At 41.3% G+C, this 21917-nt stretch overlaps 1 protein-coding gene across 17 annotated transcripts in view; it reads left to right on the top strand.

Moving 5' to 3' along the window:
* ATG7 (autophagy related 7) overlaps positions 1-21917 on the top strand; it is a 274642-nt gene that overhangs the window by 44655 nt on the left and 208070 nt on the right. For all 17 annotated transcript variants that reach the window (XM_024245298.3, XM_063721876.1, XM_054551709.2 and 14 more), the window contains 2 exons: positions 14529-14617; positions 16166-16287. In XM_024245298.3, coding sequence (XP_024101066.1) covers positions 14529-14617; positions 16166-16287 — 211 coding nt within the window. The remainder of the gene's footprint in view (positions 1-14528; positions 14618-16165; positions 16288-21917) is intronic.

Raw genomic sequence — 21917 nt, 5'->3', positions numbered from 1 at the left:
AACAAAGATTTATGAGTGTTATGAAGTTGTGAAATCAAATAGAATCATCTCCATAGCCATGTGAATATATCAGAGCTGAAAAAAGGGAAGCCTTTAACTGACGGTCTGGTTATTCTTTAGCCTGAACTTAGGGTGACTTTTTTTTTAAAAGCACATTTTAAAATCTACTACATTTACATTTTATTTTTCAGAGGAAGCCCCCCTCCCCTTTTTTTTTGTATTTTTATTAGAGACGGGGTTTCACCGTGTTAGCCAGGATGGTCTCAATCTCCTGGCCTTGTGATCTGCCCACCTTGCCCTCCCAAAGTGCTGGGATTACAGGCATGAGCCACCACTCCTGGCCCAGAGGAAGCCCTTTTTAAATTGAGGACTGAAGATTGAATTTTTATTAAAATTGTTTCCCCCAGGTGATTTCACAGAACCACAGCTAAATTCGTATAGCAATAAGACTGTTAATAATTTAAAGTCCAATCTAGTGTGAAGTCCTGTTGTCATAGCAGGCAGGATTAAATGGCCTGTGTTTGGAAGCGACCGTAGGTCAGGTTGTATGTGGTAAATAAGTGGTCCTCCCCAAAGTGCAGCTCTGCCAAAATAATAACAGTTTGAACAGTGCTTTACAATTAATTTAAAAGGGACTTTCACATACTTGATCTTTTTATGATAAGTCTGTGAAACAAGTGTTAGTTACTAACTGTGGTTAGTTAATTAGTATCTGCATTTTCTGTTTGAGACTCAAACTCACACGACCACATTGTCTGATTCCGAAGCCTATGCCCTTTCCTTTTTTTTTTTTGTTTTTGAGGCAGAGTCTTGCTCTGTCGCTCAGGCTGACGTGCAGTGGCACGATCTCGGCTCACTGCAACCTCCGCCTCCCAGCTTCAAGTGATTCTCCTGCCTCAGCCTCCCAAGCAGCTGGGACTACAGGCACGCACCATCACGCCCAGCTAATTTTTGTATTTTTAGTAGAGACGGAGTTTCACCATATTGGCCAGGCTAGTCTCAAACTCCTGACCTTGTGATCCACCCGCCTCAGCCTCCCAAAGTGCTGGGATTATAGACGTGAGCCACTGTGCCCGGCCACAAGCCTATGGCCTTTCTACCATTCCCTTGACCTTGGGGAAACTGCATAACTTCTCTTTGTATTAGTTTATTTGTTGAATGGTGGTAATGCCACCTCCTTATAAGGTTTTGTGAGGATTAAACATGATAATGTGAATAAAATGCCGAGCACATGGTAGATGCTCAATATGTATCCACTTCCTTTATGTTTCAACAGCAGTATATTTTGAAAGACAACAAATCTCTGGGGTTTCCTCTGAAGTGCTCTGGGGGATTCACCAGTGTCCTGTCCCTGAGACTAACTGCCTGTCTGCTTGTCGGATTCAGGCACGTTGTCCTTCACTTGGTTAGGGTAGTATCTCAGGAAAGCCTGGAATTACTCAGCACATGTGATGAACACCTCCTTATGGGCCAGAAATTTTGAGATACAGTTGTACTTGTTCTTACACCACCTAAGGTCTTCTAGAGGAGATGAAACATTGACCTGTGGAAAGTTAATAGAAATTCAAGTAATGGAAGATAAGTTCAAAGAATTGATACGGGTGATACTTTGGTTGGTCTTCTATGCCTTATCTTATTCTAGGAAAGATCACCAGAAGCCTTAGAGTGTGATGGCCTCATAGCAGTTTTATAGCCTTCATGCTGCCTTTCCTACCTGTGGCCCTGAATGTTCCTGCCTCTCCTCCACACTGCTGTCCAAGTACATTTTCTAACGTGTAAATTTGATCATGTAACTCTTCTACTTAAAACCCTTCTAAGGTTCCTGTTGACTTCAGGATAATGTTGAAACTACTTAGCTTGGCATTTGAGGTCTCTTCAGTTCTGGTTCCTGTCTACCACTAGCCTCATTTGATATTTCCCAAGTTACATCCTGTGCTCTGGCTACCCCTGTGCCCTCCAAATGCCGCATGCTTTTCCCCCATCTCTCTGCCTTCAGACATCTCTCTGTCTCCCTTCTGTCACCTGGCTGCTGCCTCACCTACCTTTCTGATTCATTACCGCAGGAAGCACTGGCTGATTGCTTGCACCATTTCATTTCTCTCTTCTGTGTTCTGGTAGCAGCCTCCCTCCTAGCACTGACCGGTCTCCAAAGTAATTGTTGATTCGCTTTTCTGCCTGCCCCATATCCCCAGACTGTGAGCAACTTTAGCACAGACTCTTGTTTGTCCCCACTCTGCAGCCTCAACATTTAGTGCAATGCTGGACACTTTAAGAGACATATGATGTGAGAATGCTGAGAGGAAAGAGAGAGAATTGTGGACTGGTATGAAAATTAAAGAAGGCTTTCGCTGGGGGAAGGGCCGAACCCCAGAGATAATTTCTAGACATCATTTTCCGTGGTTCTTGCTTTTATTGCATTAACCTCGTTCACTCTCTTTGGCATAATTCCAGTTTCCCTTTGAGCCACGACATTTCCTTGAAGGTTTTCACCCTCTTTTTTCAAAAATAGGCATTCTTTTCAGTATGAAATCCTGCACTTGTGTTCTGGCTTCATGTTTTACTCGATTCTGCCCCCTCCTCCTCCTCCCAGCACTTTGTTCCCTGAAAAGTCACTGCTGCTCTTTGAGCCCTGTGTTCTCATGTGTAGGATGGAGAAATGTTGGAATCCCTCTGAGTTTCTGTCTTCAACCTGTTTCTCTTCTGGGTTATCTCATTGTGCCTACAACTCCAGAAATCATTTCCTCCCAAGTAATTCAATTTTCTCCCACTGGCCTGAACCTCCCTCTGGACCCCGGGCCATATTATCCAGCCGCCTGCTTGCCTCCTTCTGCACCTTATAATCTTTGCCCCAAGGCTGGTCCTTTTCTGGCTTCATTGGCTCAGAATGATGCTGCTTCAGTCCAGTCACACGAGCCAGAAATCTGGTTATCCTACTGGACAGCTGTCTTCCCCCTACCACCCCTGTGTCTTGTGGATTTCATGTCCTGAATGTCTCTCAGCCTGCCACCTTGCGTTTCTTCTGCCACCACCTCAATCTCTGCTATACTGCAGCAGCTTCCTAACAAGCCTTCTTGTATCTACCGTGGGCCTCTCCAGTTCATTCCCACATCATCCCCACAGTTTTCTTTAGAAAAGCAGATCTGATCGTGTCCCTATCATAATGAAACACCTGAATGTCTTCTTCCCTGTGCTCTAAGAATAGGGGCTAAATTCTTTAATACGGCCTACAAGAGTCTGTGTGGCCTGGCCCTTGTGGGCATCCAGCCCCAAGTCATTCCGTGTTCCCTGCCACAGGGCTTTTGCATGCACCTTTTGCCTGGAACTCTCTTCTCTCTCTTTTCTTTACTTCTACCTCTCCCTCCCCTACCTCCCCTTTGCTCTGTTAAGTGCTCACTCTTTCAAGGAAACCTTCCCTGAGCTCTATAAAAAGGTTTATTCCTTCTGTTATGAGCTCTCATAGCACTGTGTATCCCTTCCTCTTTTTTTTTTCTTTTCTTTTTTTTTTTTTTTGAAACGGAGTTTCACTCTTTGTTGCCCAGGCTAGAGTGCAATGGCATGATCTTGGCTCACTGCAACCTCCGCCTCCTGGGTCCAAGTGATTCTCCTGCCTCAGCCTCCTGAGTAGCTGGGATTACAGGCATATGCCACCACACCTGGCTAATTTTTTTTATCTTTAGTAGAGATGGGGTTTCGCCATGTTGGCCAGGCCAGTCTCGTACACCTAACCTCAGGTGATCCACCCACTGCAGCCTCCCAAAGTGCTGGGATTACAGGCGTGAACCACCACATCTGGTCCATAATTTTACATTTTCTTGAGTGATCTTTGATTAATATATTTTTCTCCCATTTAAATGTAAGCTCTACCAGGACAGGTACCCTATCTTTGATTTCCCACCATTGTGTCTGCATCCCATAGCATCATGTTTGGTATGTAAAATGCAATGGAAGGATTAATTCGTACATAAATGAGTTGTGAAGACTGGAGATTGCTCATGGGAAGCACCTGGGTCAGTGCCTGGCACATAGTAGGCCTTCAGTGAGTAGAGGGTAGCTCTTATTATTAGTTCATTGTAAGTGTTCTCTTTAATGTGAGCATTCTGTTGTTAAGGCCATGTATTTTACAAAGACTTTCCCAAATTGTCTGTACACCTCAATTTATGTCTAATGAGTTACACACATGATTACTGGTGTGACAGGAGACAGAATACAGGGGAGGTATATGATCTGCATGGCTGATTCAGAGCAGGGGTCCTTAATTTGGAGTAGGGTGCAAATGCATAATGTCTGATAATTTTTTGGAAGCAATGGATCCTCACCCTAGAAAAATACACATCTACACACAGTTCTGCATCTAATGTCAGAGATGCACAGAGCACTGACATGCTTGGAGGCCCTGGCTTGGAGGAAGATGAAGGAAAAGACAGGAGTTACCCTGCCTAGTGGGGAGCCTCTGGATTGTTAAGGTCAGGAGGTGAATGAGTCCTCTTTGTTCCAAGTCGGAGTGGGAGCTTTGCGTGTGAAGGTACTATTCACTTGTATGTGAAGCCTTGGCTGACTATGAGAGAGTGGGTACCTGCCCCTGAAGAGGACACATTGCCAGCCACCAACAGCTGGGACTGCCATGGTCTCAGTTTTGACCATGTGCCCAGCATGCAGCTAGTCACTTATACATGTTATCACTTGTCCTTACACGCCCTGCAAAGTGAGTAGTGTTGTCTGCATTTTACAGATGAGGTGAATGGAAAAGAGACTAGGGAATGGAAGCCTCTTCACATGTGAATGATCTTACCTCCTATGGTCAGAATGCTTCCTATAGTGAAAAAGGAGGCAGCCATTTTTTTCTGCTCAGCTCACAGTGTGTTGGGGTAGAGTAGGAAGGCCAGACTTCAGTTCCCAACAGCTTAATGGACCGAACCCTCTGAGCCTCAGTTTCCTCAGTGTGTATAAGCATACAGTAACAACACCCCCTTCCTTGTAGGTGGCTGTGAGAACTAAGAGTCATTAAGTTTCACTCACATGTTCTAATTGTTCCCACTATATTTTCTTAGAATGTTTTTCAGTTTTCATTTTCAAGGAAAATTTTCTTTGTATTAATCCCAGTTTCCAGCTATTCCATAGAAATGGAGTTTTAAGGTCCCGAGTCACACAGCCAACTCTGCCTTTACCAAAGGAAGGCACAAGAGAAGCCCCTCCTGAGACTGGCAGGGTTGCCAGTTCAGCGGCCCCCGGGACATCCAAGAAAGTTTTACCAGTTCACTGATGGTACAGTCTTTAAGTGAAAGCTCAAAAGCAAATGCACCTGTGATTGGTTTCATCTCACTTCTTGGGTGATGTATGGTTGTTACTGTGATTGCTTAATGCTGGAGTTCTTTGTCATTTATAGTTAAAAATACCTGTTATAACCCAATATATGTCTTTGAATCTGCACCCACACATACGTATAACAAACAAGACTTTTGCAAAATAATGCTTTCCTTTATTCTGTTTTATCTTTTTGAAAAATTCTAGTTGTGACCCAGTAAATGATTTAAGAATCGCAAATAGCTCACCACCTGCAGTTTGAAAAATGCTTTGTGACCGTTTTATGACCATTTTGGAAATACTGGCAAATAAATGAACTGTACTAGATGAGGTTCCATTCATTAGTTTTATTTCCAGCTGTATCTCTCTGTTTTTAAAATGTCACAAAAGTTTTCAGCTATTCTTTTATGTTTTCAGATTTTTTTAATATACCAACTTTTTGTATATTTCCTTCTAATCCTGTGCATTTTTTAAAACTAAGATTGTACAGTATTTTGTTTTATTGTAGCATTTTAGCATAATAGTATTATATTCTACATCAACATCCTTTTTAATGGATGTATGATAGTATTTTTACCAAGGTTTTGACATTTATATTTCTCATAATTTTTTCACTATTAGGACTGCTTTGTGCATCAAATTTTTCCTCTGTCTTTTTCCTCTCCTTATCCCCTGTATTTTTAATTATTTCCATAGAAAAGATGTCTAGATGTGGAATTACTGCATTACAGAGTTTGAGGCTGGGCGTGGTGGCTCACGCCTGTAATCCCAGCACTCTGGGAGACCGAGGTGAGAGGATTGTTTGAGGCCAGGAGTTCAAGACCAGCATGGGCAACATAGCAGGACTCTGTCTCTACAAAAAATTTAAAAATTAGTTAGGTGTGGTGGCACACACTTGTAGTCCAAGATACTCTGAAGGCTGAGGCAGGAGGATTCCTTGAGCCCAGGAATTTGATTCTGCAGTGAACTGTGATCGTGCCACTGCATTCTAGCCTGGGCAACAGAATGAAACTGTCAAAAAAAAAAAGTTTGAACATTTGAAGGTTCATAATCAGCGGTGTGCTGGTAAATGTTTAACAACCAGCTCTTGTGAGGTGGGAATAGTCCTGATTTTGTAGTGTTTTCTTACTTGTATGGTACCAGTACTCCCACAATGGCCAATTGCAGGCTACCAGTGTGAAGTCCTGGAATGCCAAATTGAAAACATACATTAACAGTTGGCTCCCAGAAGCCTGTACGGGCCAACTCCAGCACAACACTGCTTATCATAAATGTTTCCCCAAGACCCTGCCAGCTTCCCTCCTACCAGCTGTGTACCCTTACCAGGATCAGATGTTGTAGTATTGTACACATGTGTTAGGTTGAAAATGGGCCTTAAGTTCTTCTCTCAATGAAATGTGGATTCCACAGTCGCACTCTATTGCTACAACAGATCATCATCTTTCAGGCCAGTTCTTGTGATTACGTTAAAAATAGCTCATAACGTTGTCCCATTACCAATCTTTTGGGGAAGGTTACTGGACTCTTCTACTTCATTCAGAGCAGTTATTGAAGATTGAATGTTTGGGAAATGTTGTGTAATTTCAACAACATTAGCCTTTAATTCTAGGGCTTTAAAATCTGTGGACAAGAGCAATAGCCAAGAAGCAACGATTTATATGCTATTAGTTGGGCTCTTTCTTCACTTAGTGATCTCTCCGCATCTTGGCAGCTGTCTGTGACTTTGAAGTGCATTAGGTATTTCAATTTTTTCCCCCATACTTTAAAAACGTGTAATCTCCTTTGTGCATTTCCTGTTATATCAAGTGTTTGAGTTATAAAGACAGCCATTTGTTAGATTAGCATGTTTTATGGGATCGTTGTGGAAAATGTTCTTGCTGAAGACAAGCAAGTTGGCAATTTTGCCCTCTTTTCTTTCTCACAGTGTACTTTTTCAGCAAATTGCTTGGCAGACTGATCATGACGGAATCATTTCAATGAATTGTATGCTCTCAGCCAAGTAGAAAGGAACATTTATTTCATAAAGCTTCTAAACAAAGTTTTTCTTCAGTTACGTTGTGCTTCTTTCTGCTGATTTGTATTACAAAAGGAAGTGATTTGCCCAAGTTCGCACAATTAATTTGTGGCAAAGCCAGTTCTAAAACCAGAACTCCTAGTCAGTGATTATTTATGAAAAATATTTTTAAAAAAATTCTGTTAACCGTAGTATAAGCTGGCTTACTTAGCATTGTGCCAACTAATCATTCCTCCAATAATTAAAATAGATTCTGAGTTGATTCCTAAAGCACTTAAATATTTTGGGGTCACTTTTGAATCATCAGAGAAAGATTAAATGATGTTCGGCTTAGTGTTAAATGGATTTTTTCATTTTCCTATTTGATGCCTGCCTTCTGCACTTATGCCTCATATGGGTGGGAAAGTTACCTTAAACCATTTTCAAGCTGACCTGCTTTTATGGGTAAGTGGTAGATTTTCCTCCTTAGCAGATCATTCCTGCTGTCTATAGCCCATGTTAGGTTAGGTTGCTCTAAGAAACTTATTCCTAGTCTTTTCTGCTCAAAAAAAGATTTGTTTTCACTATTCTACCCCATTGCCCTTGTCCTTAGGGTAAGAAATATGCTTATTCTTTGAAATTAAGCATCCACTTGTAGCATCTAACATAATATTCTTGTTTATATAATTTAGATATTATTTAGTTCCAACTCTACATTTGCACATGATAAAGCCTAGACTCTGAGAATATTTGATAGACTAGAACTTATCCCTTTATTTTCTTTGCCAGTTAAGAAAAAATAACCTTGAAACTGAAGACAGCTAACTATGTACAGTCACATGCCACATGATGTTTCGGTCAACAATGGACCACATATACGGCAGTGGTTCCATAAGATTATAATACCGTATTTTTACTATACTTTCTATGTGTTTAGATTTGTTCAGATACACAAATACCATTGTGTTACAGTTACCTACAGTATTCAGTATGGTCACATGCTCTCCAGGTTTCTAGCCTAGGAACAACAAGCTATACCAGGTAGCCCAGGTGTGGTGTAGTAGGCTATACAATCTAGGTTTGTGTAAGAACACTCTGATGTTGGTATGACGGTGAAATTGCCTAACGATGCATTTCTCAGAGTGCATCCCCGTCGTTAAGCATGACTGTCATGGTGATGGATTGGACTGAACAAAGAGGTCAATGAAGTTACTGCAAGAGAGCGTATTTATGTTGTTTTTGTAGTTACTATTTGTTGAGTGCTGGCCTCATTCTCAGTTTCTGTGCTAAGTGCAGTTAAGAATTATCCTATAGGCCAGGCGTGGTGGCTCATGCCTGTAATCACAGCACTTTGGGAGGCCGAGGTGGGCAGATCACCTGAGGTCCGGAGTTTGTGACCAGCCTGACCAACATGACGAAATTCTGTCTCTACTAAAAATACAAAATTAGCTGGGAGTGGTGGCACATGCCTGTAATCCCAGCTACTCGGGAGGCTGAGGCAGGAGAATTGCTTGAACCTGGGAGGCGGAGGTTACGGTGAGCTGAGATCGCGCCATTGCATTCCAGCCTGGGCAACAGGGGCGAAACTCCATCTCAAAAAAAAAAAAAAAAAAAAAAATTATCCTATAGATGAGAAAATTAAGGCATAGAGAAGTTAAGTAAATTGCTAAAGGTTACACAAGAGCAAGTGATCCAGAATGTTTGATTAAGGGCCCAGGTTTATGAAGTCATTTGCAAATTACAACTCAGTGTCTCTGTAGGAATGGCATTTTCTAGATTGATACTGCCTAGGTTCTTCCTAAGTAACCCTATTTAATAGCCTTTGTGTGTTTTTTGTTGTTTTTCCTTTGCTGGTTTGAATACCCTTTAGATACTCTGTAAGATTGAGCTTTGATATAGTCTGTGTTGTTTTGTGACCTATAGGGTATTTTCTTCTTAAACATTCTCTAAAGTTCTGTGATTCTGGAGCCCGAAGAAATCCTTTGAGATGAAAGGTTCAACCCCTTCATCTTGCAGGAGAGGAAGGAACTTCCCCCAATGTCTTAGCTGCAGAATTAAAACACATACCTGCTTACTATTAAGCAAGTGAGTTTTTCACTACATCAGGCCATTTTTTAATTGTAAGCTGTTTCAATGTTTTGGAAGTAGAAATGCCAGTTTCTCCCTTCTCCCCCTTTTTACACTGGATAGGGTTGTAAATGCTGCTTTTTTTTTTTTGAGACGGAGTCTCGCTCTGTCACCCAGGCTGGAGTGCAGTGGCGCGATCTCGGCTTACTGCAACCTCCGCCTCCTGGGTTCACGCCATTCTCCTGCCTCAGCCTCCTGAGTAGCTGGGACTACAGATGCCTGCCACCACACCTGGCTAGTTTTTTGTATTTTTAGTAGAGACGGGGTTTCACCGTGTTAGCCAGGATAGTCTTGATCTCCTGACCTCGTGATCCACCCACCTCTGCCTTCCAAAGTCCTGGGATTACAGGCGTCAGCTACTGCCCCCGGCCTAGAGTTGTAAATGCTTTTTATGAATAAAAGCAATGTGATGTTGAAGTGACGATTGCTAAATAAATGTAGTTGTCTGGCAGACGCTATCTGTCATGATTGGCAGAGGGGAACAAAATAAAAAGATGTCCCTGATGGAAGAGTAGCAGGTGGGGTGGCCACATGGACCAGAAGAGCTCAAGGAAGACAACTTCTTAATTCGGTGGAAGCCCTAGACTGGAAATCTTGTTCTCAGAGTTCTCTCGCTTCTCATCAGAAGCCCTCTTTTTTTAAATCTTACTTTCACATTCTCACCTAGGAGAATCCCAGGGTGAAAATGCCATGAGACCCTGTAATGTTGAGAAAGGAAAGAAGGAAGGAAAAGGAACTTGCTGAGATGCTGCATCACAGTTTTGTATGGAAGCTTCAGGTCTGCATCAGTCAGGCATCACTTTTCCTGCTCTAGCTGCCTCCCAGGATCCCTGCTCAAGATCTTTGCAGAGGGGGAGTCCAGGTATTGAAGCCTGGAGAAATTTACTAGTCTGTCATCTATTCAGTAGATACTTGCTGACTCTCAGGCACTGTGCTTAGGTAACTAGAGATGGAAAGATGAATACACTGCTCTTGCCTTCACAGAGAGTTCTAAACCAGCAAGACATCAAATATAAAATGCATCCTGTGTTTTCTTTATTCTAAAATGCTTGTTTCTCCATATTTTAATTTTTCTACAGTCAGGAATTTCTTACAATTGTGTATATTTATGCGATGAACCCTCTTTTAAGTAAATATTTTCTTCTTTTGACTCTAGACAGCTAGTGCTAAGATGATAGTGTACATAAGAATCACATGTGGTATTCATTGGACATGCAGGTATTGGTTGGTGGTACCTAGAGAGGTCTGGGATCAGATTGAGTGTATGTATGTGTGTGGATAGGGTGTTGTGCAAGTTCATCAAGCTTCTAGGCAACTCTGCTGCAGGTGATCTCTGCTGGACCATACTTTGAGAAATTGCTGCAGACAATCAAGAAGTTTGTAACTTGCACATTAGAATCACCTGAGGATCTTTTAAAATAACCAGTACTCAAGCCAGACTCCAGATCGATTAAACCAGAACCTCTGGAGGTGGGACCCAGGTGGCAATATTTTTGATAGCTCCCCAGGTGATACCCAAGCATCTTCAAGTTTGATATCCACGGCCATTAAAAGGTTGAGGAGAGCAGTGCTTCTGAAACTTCCATGGGTGTATGAATCACCTGGGTTCTTACTAAAATGCAAACTCTGATTCAGCAGGTCTGGGGAGGAGGCTTGGGATTCTGCATTTCTGAAGGCTCCCAGGGAAGGCTGATGCATGCATGCTGCTGGGGCATGGACCACATTTTGAGGAGTATGGGAAGATGTAGGGCCAATCCAGAGTTTTCAAGATAATGACAGTTCAGAGATGTTTTCTTTTGTCTGTAAGAGCACCCTCTCTAATACACCCCAAATTCAAGTCCATAGAGTGGACCAGCTGCATCAGAATTATTCAGGAGCCTGGTACAGATAAAGATACAGATTGCTGGGCTCACCACTGGAGATTCTATCACCAATAATGATATTAGTAGCTCTATGTATGTGCTGGACTTTTCATGTTTAGTATCAGCTCATTTAATCCTCACTACAGCTCTATGAAACAAGTAATATATTATTTCCTCCATGATTAAACTGTGGCTTGGAGGGTTGAGTACTTTTCCCTAGGCCTCATTTAGTAAGGGACTACTCAGCGTAGTAAGCTCTATTTTTAAAAGTGCCCTAGATGCTGAAACCTTATCTCTGTGGGAAAGGAAATCTCAAATAAAAGTATTTCCTGAAAGGATGACCATATCTATGAACCTGTTTGTATTAAATTAAATATGAATCTGTCTATTTGCATTTAAGAAATGAACATGCATTTAGACAAAAAATGCTTCAATTTCAGGAATAAGAAAATTGTGTATAACGGAAAAGGTAGCAAATATTTTAAAGAGTGTCTTTGAAATAATACAGTAAATATCTGCTAAGACCGTAGTAAAATTCATTTTCAGAGATTGAGCAGATGAAGACTACTTAATTGTCCTTCAAAAGGAAATAGAAAAAAGTTTGGTACATCAATACAATGGAATGCCATTCAGCCATTACTCACAATGGTTATAGAACATTTACTAGCATAGAAGACAGTTCACAATACAATAAGAGATATGAAACAATATTTAGGCCAGGCGCAGTGGCTCATGCCTATAATCCCAGCACTTTGGGAGGATAAGGCCAGTGGATTGCTTGAGGTCAGGCGTTCGAGACCAACCTGGCCAACATGGCGTAACCCCATCTCTACTGAAAAAATACAGAAAATTAGCAGGGCATGCTAACGCCTGCCTGTCTGTAGTCCCAGGAACTAGAGAGGCTGAGGCACTAGAATTGCTTGAATCCTGTGAGGTGGAGGTCGCAGTGAGCCGAGATCGTGCCACTGCACTCCAGCCTGGGTAATAGCGTGAGACTCTGTCTCAAAACAATAACAACAAAGTATTTATAGCATGATCCCATGTTTGTTTCAAAGTCCTAGTAATTAAAATACATTTATGCAAAGAATAAGTTCATGGGCAGTTATACACCAAGATGTTAATAGTTCTCTCAGGATGGTGGGGTTATGGGTATTCTTCTGAATATTGGTTAAGCTCCTACTTTGTGGCTGATACTATACCAAGCATTGTGGGAAATAAAAGGGAGTGTTTAGGGTGATTCCATTCTTACAGAACTAACTGGATCTAGATTTAACAAAAATTTATCAGCCATGTTTTCATTTAACCCATGCTATGCTTATGAAGGAAACCTACGGGTCAATTTATGGTTCTCTGCCAGCAATTTCCCTCCCTCACCGCTAGTCACTCTACATTCTTCCTTTCTTTCTTCCACCCATTTATCCATCCATCTACTTTTTTATCATACAAAAAACATTCACCGAGTGTCTGCTCTGTATTTATGAACTGATCATGGAGAGATGAAAAAGATACTTTCTGCTCTCCAGATGCTCTTTGTCTTCCTTTTATTAAAATAAACTTTTTATTTGGGGATAATTTTAGATTTACAGAAGATAGTGGCAAAGACAGTACAGAGAATTCCCATATACCTTCACCCAGTTTCAGTTTTCTCTAATGTTGTCACATTATATCACCACGGTTCATTTGTGAAAACTAAGAAGCCAGAATTCTTACATTACTATTAACTCAGTTCTAGACATTTCTGATTTCACCAGTTTTTTCCCGTAATACTCTCTTTCTGTTCAGGATCCAGTCCAGGATACTACATTGCAATTCGTTGTTATGTCTCCTCCTTAGTTTCCTCTGATCTGTAATTGCTTCTCAGGCTTTCTTTGATTTTTTTTGATGACCTTTCCATTTTTGAGGAGTACTGATTAGTTATTTTTATAGAATGTCCCTTAATTTGCGTTTGTCTGATGTTTTCTTGTGATTAGACTGGGGTTATGGGTTTTTGGAAAAAATACCACTGAGTCAAGTACCCTTATCACCTGATATCCACATGACATCCTTGGTAATGTGAAATTGATTGCTTTGTTAAGGTAATATTTGCAGGTTTCTCCACTGTAAAGTTACTATTTTTTCTTTGGAAGTAAATCACTAATTCCAGCTACCTTTAAGGAGGGGAAGGTTTAAATTTTGCTTCTGAGGAGGGCAGTATTTGCATATATTATTTGGAAATTTTCTTTAAGGAAGACTTGTCCCTTCACATTTATTCCATTCTTTATTTATATCAGTGTGGACTCATAGATGCTTATTTTATACTTTGGGTTATAATTCAACATCATATTATTTATATTGTTACACAAATTGTTCCAGCCTTGGCCATTGAGAACACTTACAGTTGGTGCCTATATCCCCTTGGCATGCCCCAATTCATTTGTTTTTTGAGTACCTCTTCCTTTCCTGGTATTGTAAGATGCTCCAAGCTTCTCTTGTATTTTCCCTTCCTGAACCCTAGAATTAACCATGTGTCCAAGGAGCCCTGATTTATTTTCTTGGACAATGGTATTTAGAAGTCAGTATCTGGGTGCTGGGTGCTCATTGTCTTTGAAAGGAAGGAGACAGAAAATGAAAACTGTTATATACAAGGTACAAAGAGCTATGAAAGCAGCAAGGACAGGTCGACTACTTCTGCCAGCAGAAGTCTTCACTGAAGAAATGGTATTTTAAATTGAGTAGAGTTTTCCAGATGAAGATCGGGATTGGAGTGGGATGGGAAAGGAGAGGGAGGAAATATATGTTAGCAAAATCAAGAGTAACTGGCTGTTTAACTTGATCTGACTGTAGACTTACATTGGTAGTGGCCCTTCTTTGATTTTCTCATTACATAAAAATGGGCCATTTTCACAGATTATATTTCTTTGTTTACAAGAGGATTTTCTCTACAAGCTCTCTTGACTGTCCTCCTTCATTCCCCATCTTCCTTCCAGTCTTTTTTCCTTCTACATGTATTTAGCTCCTACTTTTGCCAGGCACAATGCAAGGCACAGGGGGTGCAGACAAGAATTTGATAGCCCCTGCCATCAAGAAGTTCTGTAGTGCAGTGTGAGATCCTGTGGCTTTCTTCTCCTCCCCTTAGCCCTTTACCAGACGTCTAATTTTAAGGCTTTGCAGAAAACATAAAAAAGCAAAGAGGAAGTATGAGCAATGTCTGTATTGTGAAGCTGACATGATACTCAACTTACTCAGAAAGTCTTTTTTGTTCACAGATAACAATTGGTGTCTATGATCCCTGTAACTTAGCCCAGTACCCTGGATGGCCTTTGAGGAATTTTTTGGTCCTAGCAGCCCACAGATGGTATTTACAAGAGTGTGTGTTTGTCTGTCTGTCTGCCTTTGCCAGTATGTGTTTTACAATGTGTCTGTTTCTATTTGTATCTCTGTTTTCCTAAATGCATTTTTTTTTTCATTTTGGACATGGAAACCAGGTAATCAATAAATCAGTCATAACCCAATTTCCATACTAGTGAACCTTAAGCAGGTCTGTTAGGGACCTGCATACTCTGATCATTGTATGCTAAACATGTTTTAGTGTATGGTAGAGTTGGTAGCCAGAGGTCCTGACACAAATTCTGTAGCCCTCCCTTCTAGCTGTCTGGGTTTCTTTCAGATAGGATTTTCCTACTGCTGTCATTCTCCATTTTTCTTAACCCTAAAATAATTAAAACAGAGGATATCTTAAAAGCCAATATACATTTGAAAAGATGCCGAACATCATGTCATTAAGGAAATAAAAATTAAAACCATAATGAGATGCTACTACATATCCACCAAAAGTATTTAACAAAAACATCTGTACCAAGTGTTGTCGAAGATGTGGAGCAAATACTGCTGGAAAAATGTTGGGCAGTATCTACCAAAATTAAAAATATCTATGGCTCAGCAATGTTACTCTCAAGTATATTACTCACTGAAATACCTACATAGATAGAAGCAAAACACATATACAAGAATGTTTACAGAAGCATTATTCTCAATAACCAAAAGCTGGGAATAGCTCACATGTTCTTCAGTAATTAAATGAATAATAAATTTTAGTATATCCCTTATGATGAAATGCCATGTAGCAATGAATCTGAGTGAACTATTAATACAGAAATCAACATGGATGAATTTTAAAAACATAATATTAAGTGAAATAAGTTGGACCTAAAATAGTACATACTCCATGATTCCATTTATGTAAAGTTAAAATAGGCAAAACCAATGTATGGACTTAGAGTAGTTGTTACTTTTGAAGGCAGTGCTTAATGACTGAGAGAAGGCATAAGACAGCCTTCTTTATACTTGGGATTTGTGTAATGTGTCTGCTTTACTTAAATAAAAATGTTTATTTAAAAATATGAAGATAGATAAATTATAGGTTGTTCTCTGAGGGAGACAATCCACAATTATCCAGGTGGTAAGTCTACACAGTGCAAATGGGCTTCCTAACTACTGACTGAGGTACTATTGCTTAATTTGGAAGTTCAGATGGGGAGAGCAGAGGGAACCAAAAGAACCCACGTCCTAGAGGATTTTTTCTAAATGTCTTGTGAGCATTTTTTCCTTGCATTTAAAAGATTTACTTGTCAGAATTATTTATGTGCAATATGATTGTAGAAAGAAATTCACCTAGAAAGAAATCACAGCCAATTAATTGTTCAGCCTCTAAACACTTGGACAGAGGAACCATATATGAACATGTTCAAAAGAGTTAAGGCCATCTCCTGTGGGTATCAGAGAGGCATAATTACAATGCATTGAATTCTCTCCAACTGGTTTGCTGAAGCTCTTATGTGAGCTTTTTCTTTTCCTTCCTTTAAAAAAAAATAATAAATAAATAAAAATCCGGGCATGACAACAGGAGTAGCAGTTTCCAGTCTGTTGAAGTTCTTTGCTTCCGTGACCGTACCATGCAGGGGGCGAGAGACGTTGCCCACAGCATCATCTTCGAAGTGAAGCTTCCAGAAATGGCATTTAGCCCAGGTAATTTGCCGGTCTTTGAAAATGCATATAATTATCATTTATCAGAAACGGAACCAGGTTTACTTTCTTTTCATCTCTTCACAATGGCAGAAGAAAGGAAGAGAAAAGTACAACTTGTGCCTCTTTGCCAATGCAGACACCTACTTCGAACAGAGAGCATGCTCTGCTATTCAGACTGGAACAAAGGCAAAGATTGTGACCAGGAAATTTTCTCTAGGCAGTTTTTTCAGTCTTCAGGATTTGTTCCCCTCTGCTCCCCCCGTTTTCAATTTTACTTTTCTTTAACACAAAATCTTTATTCCTGTCCATTCTTAACAGAAGGATGAAGTATTAATGCACTTAAATATTTATTTGTTATATACTTAAAGTTGTATGTGATCCTGTTCTCCATATAGTAAACCAGTCAGGAAAAATGCCATTTCTCCTTCCACATTTAATATCTTCATTTGATCCTTATGTGACAGTTATCAGCTTTTACCCCCATTTTATAAATTGAGAAACTTAGACTGAGAGACATTTTATCTATAGAGAGATATATGTGTGTGTGTATATATATACACACATATATATATTTACATATGTCACAGAGATGGAATACATATTCAAGTTTGAGTAAAATAAGGATATAATGCCCAGCTCTGGGAATATTTCTTTTCTTTTTTTTTTTGAGACAGAGTCTCGCTCTGTCGCCCAGGCTGGAGTGCAGTGGCGCAATCTTGGCTCACTGCAAGCTCCGCCTCCTGGGTTCACGCCATTCTCCTGCCTCAGCCTCCTGAGTAGCTGGGACCACAGGCGCCCACCACCACGCCCGGCTAATTTTTTGTATTTTTAGTAGAGACGGGGTTTCACCATGTTATCCAGGATGGTCTCCATCTCCTGACCTTGTGATCCGCCTGCCTCGGCCTCCCAAAGTGCTGGGATTACAGGCGTGAGCCACCGTACCCGGCCAGCTCCGGGAATACCCGGAATCCATGTCCTATGTCAAAGTCAGAGCACAATGTCTGGCACATCATAGGTGCTTAATAAATGTTATGTAAATTTCCTAGCTTACATAAAGTCCAGCACTTTCATACTTCTTGCCAGAATAATTCCTCATCTCTATGTGATTTATATGCTTTTCAGAGCACTTTCACAACATTTATTATTATTATTATTGAGGCAGAGTCTAGCTTTGTCACCGAGGCTGGAGTGCAGTGGCATGATCTCGACTCACTGCAACCTCCGCCTCCCAGGTTCAAGTGATTCTCCTGCCTCGGCCTCCGAAGAAGCTGGGATTACAGGAGCCCGCCACCACGCCCAGCTAATATTTGTATTTTTAGTAGATACAGGTTTCACCATGTTGGTCAGGCCAGTCTTGAACTCCTGACCTCAACTGATCCACCCACCTTGGCCTCCCAAAGTGCTGGGATTACAGGCATGAGTCACTGAGCCTGGCCTCACATACATTATTTAACTTGTTTTTCCTTACATCATCCTCATGGTTCCAAGGCACATTTCTTTCCTTATGCCATAGATATGCCTTAAAATGTGTGTGTGTGATGGGGGAGGTGGTGTCAAAATCTCTTCCAAGGCCAGGCGCCATGGGTCATGCCTGTAATCCCAGCATTTTGGGAGGCCGAGGCGGGTGGATCACCTGAGGTCAGGAGTTCGAGATTGGCCTGGCCAACATGGCGAAACCCCGTCTCTACTAAAAATGCAAAAATGAGCTAGGTGTGGTGGCGGGCGTCTGTAATCCCAGCTCTCAGGAGGCTGAGGCAGGAGAATCGCTTGAACCTGGGAGGTGGAGGTGTAGTGAGCCGACTGCGCTGCTGCACTCCAGCCTGGGTGACAGAGCAAGACTCTGTCTCAAAAAAAAAAAAAAATCTCTTCTGAAATATCTTTTGTAGAGTGCTACAGTCAGAAGGATTCAGGATTGGCCCACATGACATTTTTTCAGCGATTCTATGCTCTAACACAGATGTCTTTACACACTTCTCAGAAAGATTGACAGAGTACTTCTGCTTGATCAAAGGATGATGCTGCTTTTCAGTTTAGAGCCTTTGCCTTTCTGCTGTTTTTAGATATTTGCATTGGATGTAGCACCCTCTCCTGGCAAATTCTAAAATAGCTCCTGTGTAATGTTAACTTACATGCTATACCTTTGTTTTATTAAACCACACTTAAAGATAGTCACAGTGGTGTCCAATCTTTTGGCTTCCTTGGGCCACACTGGAAGAATTGTCTTGGACCACACATAAAATACACTAACACTAATAATAGCTGATGAGCTAAAAAAAAATGCAAAAAAATCTCATAATGTTTTAAGAAAGTTTATGAATTTGTGTTGGGCCACATTCAAAGCCGTCCTGGGCTGCGGGTTGGACAAGCGTGGTCTTAGGGAATAGGTGAGAGTTAGCTAAAAAGTAATGTGGGTCTGGTCTGTGTGTCTGACAAGCTGCCAGGCACCTTCCATGAGGTAATCACTTAATTCTGCCAACTACTCTGCAGAGAGGCAGTTTTCTTTCCACTTTTATGACAAAGTCACTGAGTTATTCTTACATCCTACTCTCTATGATGAGGCTCATGCTTGATGATGCTGACATTTTTTTTTGCTTTTTTTGAGACGGAGTCTCGCCCTGTTGCTTGAGGCTTGAGTGCAATGGCACAATCTCGACTCACTGCAACCTCCGCCTCCTGGGTTCAAGCGATTCTCCAGACTCAGCCTCCCAAGTGGCTGGGATTACAGTCGTGTGCCACCACGCCTGGCTAAGATTTTGTATGTTTAGTAGAGATGGGGCTTCACCGTGTTGGCCAGGCTGGTCTCGAACCCCTGATCTCATGATCCGCCCGCCTCGGCCTCCCAAAGTGCTGGGATTACAGATCCGCCTGCCTCGGCTTCCCAAAGTGCTGGGATTACTGGCATGAGCCACTGTGCCCGGTCATTTTTTTTTTTTTTTTTTTTTTTTTGAGACAGAGTCTTGCTCTGTTGCCCAGACTGGAGTGCAGTGGCAGGATCTCGGCTTACTGCAATCCTGAGTTCAAGCAATTCTCCTGCTTCAGCCTCCTGAGTAGCTGGGACTACAGGTGCACACCGCCACACCCGGCTATTTTTTTGTATTTTAGTAGAGACGGGGTTTCACTGTGCACCCAGGCTGGTCTTGAACTCCTGAGCTCGGGCAATCTGCCTGCCTAAGCCTCCCAAGGTGCTAGGATTACAGGCGTGAGCCACACGTCCAGCCGATGCTGACATTTAAACCCAGGAACCACACCGTACATTTCCATTTGAAAAAGGTTTTCTGTCGTCCACTAATGCCTTTAACACATCTTCTTTATGCCTGATATTAAATGTAGATTATTTATCTTAGGAAAGGCAAATGTATTTCCTGTTTTTCATGTAAATTAATATGTTCCCTCTTAGCTGTAAATAAAACTTTATGGTAAATACAACTTTATAAAGAATTTTTCTATATCATAATGTAAACTGAAAATATAAGTATGGTTGTACTTTTCAATACTTCTAAGACATCCCATAGTTGCCTAGGTAATGGTATAAGGAGTATTATTTTAAATTATTTTATTTTATTTTATTTTTTGAGACAGGGTCTCGACCTGTCACCCAGGCTGGAGTGCAGTGGCAAAATCATAGCTCACTGCAGCCTTGACCTCCCAGGCTTAAACCATCCCCCTAGCTTAGCTGCCCGAGTAGCTGGGACTACAGGCATGTGCCACCACACCCGACTAATTTTTGTATTTTTTGCAGAGACAGGGTTTCACTATGTTGCCCAGGCTGGTCTTGAACTCCTGGGCTCAAGCAATCCTCTAGCCTCAGCCACCCAAAGTGCTGGGACTACAGGTGTGAGCTACTTTGCACAGTCGAGGAGTATTATTTTAAATATCGTATGTCTTATTTTGCTTCCTCATGGTGTGTTACAGCTCTGGCACCTGCTGGAGGAAGATGGCAGACATTGCTGCGGGTAGAGATCCCATCATCTTAACTCTGTTTTTTCCTGTGCTCCTCCTGCTTGCCCACTATGGGAGACAGCACCTAATTTTTCCCTAAAAAATATTTTCTTGGCCAGGTGTGGTTGCTCATGCCTGTAATCCCAGCATTTTGGGAGGCCAAGGCAGGCAGATCATGAGGTCAAGAGATTGAGACCATCCTGGCCAACATGGTGAAACCCCGTCTCTACTAAAAATACAAAAATTAGCTGGGCGCGGTGGTGCACACCTGTAGTCGCAGCTACTCAGGAGGCTGAGCAGGAGAATTGCTTGAACCCGGGAGGTGGAGGTTGCAGTGAGCCAAGATAAGTGCCACTGCACTCCAGCCTGGCGAGACAGCAAGACTCTGTCTCTCTCTCTCTCTCTCTCTCTCTCTCTCTTTCTCTCTCTCTCTATATATATATATAAAATTTAATTTGGTGTATGTCTTATAGGTATAGATTATATGGAGGCAGGTATGGTAAATTAAATACTATTGTCATATGTGGTATTTTTTTCATTATTAAGTTTAAAGGGCATCTAATTTTCTTAGAAATGGCTATAGCCTTTATTATTATTATTTTTTTTTGAGAGATGAGGTCTTCTTATGTTGCCCAGGCTGGCCTTGAACTCCTGGGCTAAATCCTTCCTCCTGCTATCTTTCCTCCTGCCTTAGCCTCCCAAGTAGCTGGGACTACAGACATGAGCCCAGCATCTGTAACCTTTTGAGTATGGAGAGCTTTTAATTTGAAATTATGTCTTATTTTTGTCTAATAATTTCTTACCTGTATCAAGAGAAAACCTAGGCTGGAGTTACAGATTACAATACTAGGCTGTGATTCTGTAGTTCTTGTCAAGTTCCTGTGCTATGTATCAAAGACACATTAAAAAAAAAAAACTTTTATTTTCGGTTCAGGGGTATATGTGGTTTGTTATATAGGTAAACTTGTTTCCCAGGGGTTTGTTGTACAGATTATTTGATCACCCAGGTACTAATACCTAGTACCTAGTATTTTTTCTGATCCTCTCCCTCCTCCTACCCTTCACCCTCAAGTAGGCCCCACTGTCTATTGTTCCCCTTTGTGTCCATGAGTTCTCATCATTTAGTTCCTACTTATAACTGAGAACATGTAGTATTTGGTTTTCTGTTCCTGTGCTAGTTTGCTAAGGATAATGGCCTCCAGCTCCATCCATGTTCCTGCAAAAGACATGATCTCGTTCTTTTTTATGGCTGCATAGTATTTCATGGTGTATGTGTACCACATTTTCTTTATCCAGTCTGTCATTGATGGGCATTTAAGCAGACTCCATGTCTTTGCTGTTAAGAGACACATTTTTAATTCAATCTAAGTAGTAATAAAATCAAACAAAATATCAATTAATGGCAGGTGGGAACTCTTTTTTTTCCTCACAGAAAAACAATTCTGAAATCTTAACCTCTTTATGAAACTCAAATCTGACTGGGTATGGTGGCTCATGCCTGTAATCCTAGCTGCTCCGGAGGCTGAAGCTGGAGGATCACTTGAGCCCAGGAGTTCAAGACCAGCTTCAGCAATATAGCAAGACCCTGTCTCAAACAAGAAAACTCTATTATTTCAGTTTTAATTTTTCATGGCATTAAAAAATACCACATCAGAGTGCCCTATTTAAAAGGGGGAAGGACGTTTGTTTTC

The sequence above is a fragment of the Pongo abelii genome, chromosome 2 (genome assembly GCF_028885655.2).
Source record: "Pongo abelii isolate AG06213 chromosome 2, NHGRI_mPonAbe1-v2.0_pri, whole genome shotgun sequence".
Classification (NCBI taxonomy): domain Eukaryota; kingdom Metazoa; phylum Chordata; class Mammalia; order Primates; family Hominidae; genus Pongo; species Pongo abelii.
Note: the sequence above shows the minus strand (reverse complement) of the source record. Positions and strands in the feature narration are given on the sequence as shown.